This window comes from Fukomys damarensis, unplaced genomic scaffold (genome assembly GCF_012274545.1).
Source record: "Fukomys damarensis isolate Sample0158 unplaced genomic scaffold, DMR_v1.0_HiC HiC_scaffold_38, whole genome shotgun sequence".
NCBI classification, from domain to species: domain Eukaryota; kingdom Metazoa; phylum Chordata; class Mammalia; order Rodentia; family Bathyergidae; genus Fukomys; species Fukomys damarensis.
The window spans coordinates 33,365,074-33,367,507 of NW_022900950.1; the positions used below are offsets into that span (position 1 = coordinate 33,365,074).

General features: G+C 43.1%; 1 protein-coding gene across 1 annotated transcript in view; it reads right to left on the reverse strand.

Moving 5' to 3' along the window:
- Positions 1-132, reverse strand: part of Ubl3 (ubiquitin like 3) — a 63,049-nt gene extending 62,917 nt beyond the window's left edge. Inside the window, exon 1 of the mRNA XM_010623860.3 lies at positions 46-132. Within this exon, the coding sequence (XP_010622162.1) occupies positions 46-90 (45 nt within the window). The 5' untranslated portion in view covers positions 91-132. The remainder of the gene's footprint in view (positions 1-45) is intronic.
- Between the last annotated feature and the right edge of the window lie 2,302 nt (positions 133-2,434).

A 2,434-nucleotide genomic window follows, 5' to 3' on the forward strand; every position in this document is an offset into this window, starting at 1 on the left:
CCGCAGCCACCACCCCCGCCTTTACTCCCAGTCTCCCTCCCTTACTTCGCGGACATCAAGTGCGTCACTACAGAGACCATCTCCGAGCATCACGGGAAGTGTAGTCCACGCAGGTGGGAGGAAGGGCAACCGAGGCCGTCCTCGCCCTGCTCCAAAACCACGCCCCTAGCAACCGTTGCTAGGAAAGGAAAGCTCCCTTTTCCTGCCTTAGCTCAGCTGCTGCCCAGGAGTTATGTGTACCTGCTACTTACCAGGAGTGCTGTGATCATGTGAACTGTTGGGGGAAAATAATTCTGCATAGAGAAATTGCCTCATACACAATATGCACACAGTTAAAATATGGTAAGCCTCCAAGCGGAAGCATTCTTTTTAATTACAGCACGCTTTCCACATCCTGCAATCTCAAACCACTTTGTAGAGTGATTTAATCTAGGTTTCCTCAGCATTACATTTTGAAGATCAGAAGCAATTATTGATTTCCAATAAGGTCATAGAAGTTCAACAGGAACAAGAATCTCATTAAGCAGTGAGAATGTTTGAACATGTGTTTCTTGAAGATCCAGGGCCATAAAGCTAACATCTAGTTAAACACAATTATTAGATGAAATCCTGTTATCATGCCAAATCTACATTAGGAAATATCTATTACAAACTACATATGAATTTATCAGGCGAACCTCTAAATAACCTCTTATAATGTAATTGAATTGGGAGTTTAAAATAGAAAATATTGCCATTACTGAAAGAATTAGGTTAGAAATATGTTTACCCCAGATTTAGGAAGAGGATACATTTGAATCCTTGTTCATAGCTCCCTTAGTCTTGGGAAGGGCAGTCTCAGTAAAATACCTGTATAAAAACGCCAGTGGATTTAGAGTCTGAGAGCCACCTCTCCAGCCAACAGCGATGTGACCTCATGTATAAAACAGTCTTCCTGCCTTCCAAGATTAAAGTAGGGGCACTTGTGAGGATCCATTCATCGTGCAAGAGAAATAAATCACTTTGTAAATAACAATGTGTCATTTGATGTGAAATGTTACTACTCATTCTTTCATTCAGCAAACAAATGTGCCAAGCATTTGCTAGGCACTAGGAGCTTAAAAATGAATGATACAGTCACTGGCCTCAGAGCACTCATTGTCTGGGAGCCTGTGTCATTCCCCACAGCAGTCTTTCTGGTCAGGTTTGCCTCATGCAATGAAAACTCACAGGACGTTTAGAGTACCTGCCTCCTGACTGGCCTGGCTGTAGTAATGCCAAGCACTTCTGGGCGCCTACATCACCCTGAGGAAGACATCAAATTACCAGACTCCAAAGAGCAGAAGAAATGAGGCCCAGTCTCGCTGTGATTAGGCCTCAGTATGTGTCTAGTTATTTCTGAGTCTGTAGTGACATGATTTTCCAGCCTTAGTTTCTCACTCCAGCAAAACCCCCTGCTCTCCAGCAGTCTTCTAGGAAATTAGGGCTATTGAAAATGCTTCGAGTGATGGATTCAAAAGGAATACGGGAACACTTTTTTTTTCAGCAATAGGAATGGAACCTAGGGGGCCTCTACCCCTGAACTACATCCTCAGTCATTTTTATTTTGACACACAGTCTCACGAAGTTGTCCAGGCTAGCCTTGAATTTGTGATCTTCCTGCCTCAGCCTCCTGAGTAGCTAGGATGCACTACTGGAACACATTTTGAAGGCACTTACTGACAAAATTAGTTCCCCACCCTGTTCAACCCCAACTTTCTTTTAATGAATGGTTGACTTCACCATGGCTCTGCTGGGCCTAAGCACTTTTGTAAGTAGGAAGAAAAGAAGTATAAGATGGAAGGACATACCAACCGCCTTCATCTTCTGCTACTTTCCATCAGTCCCACGGCTCCTCAAGGCCTTGGTGTTATGCCACGTGGTGTTGTTATTTGCTACCAGTTACATCTGCCATCTCTATGAAAGGCCACATCATTTGAAAGCAAAGTCACTGCACCTAGCTGTGTTTCCAATTACTCCCCAACAGAGGCTGAGACGTTATTCTTAATAAAACCCAGTATAACTCTTCTCTGATATAGCTAAGGCATGAAGGAACATCCTTGAATACAATTGCAAATTTTTCTACTATCCTCCTTTACATGCCACTTTCCAGCTCAAGAAGATGAGACGGGAGGCTGCAGAAAGGAGCCCAGCTGTCCACAGCAGGGGTAGCATCTTCCCCCTACCAGAAATCTGTTGTCAGCATCATTTGGAAGGAAGTGAATGACACAGCATTTTCATTTTTATTATGGGAAAAAAAATAACCACAAGAAATCAAAACCTCACTCTGCCACAAATTGGTTGTATGACATTTGCTGAGACACTTTCTGCTTCCTGAGTCTCAATTTTTTCATCTGAGGAGCTTGAGACAAGTTTCTAAGGACTCCTTTAAGAGATGATAGTATCGAGTCTTAAA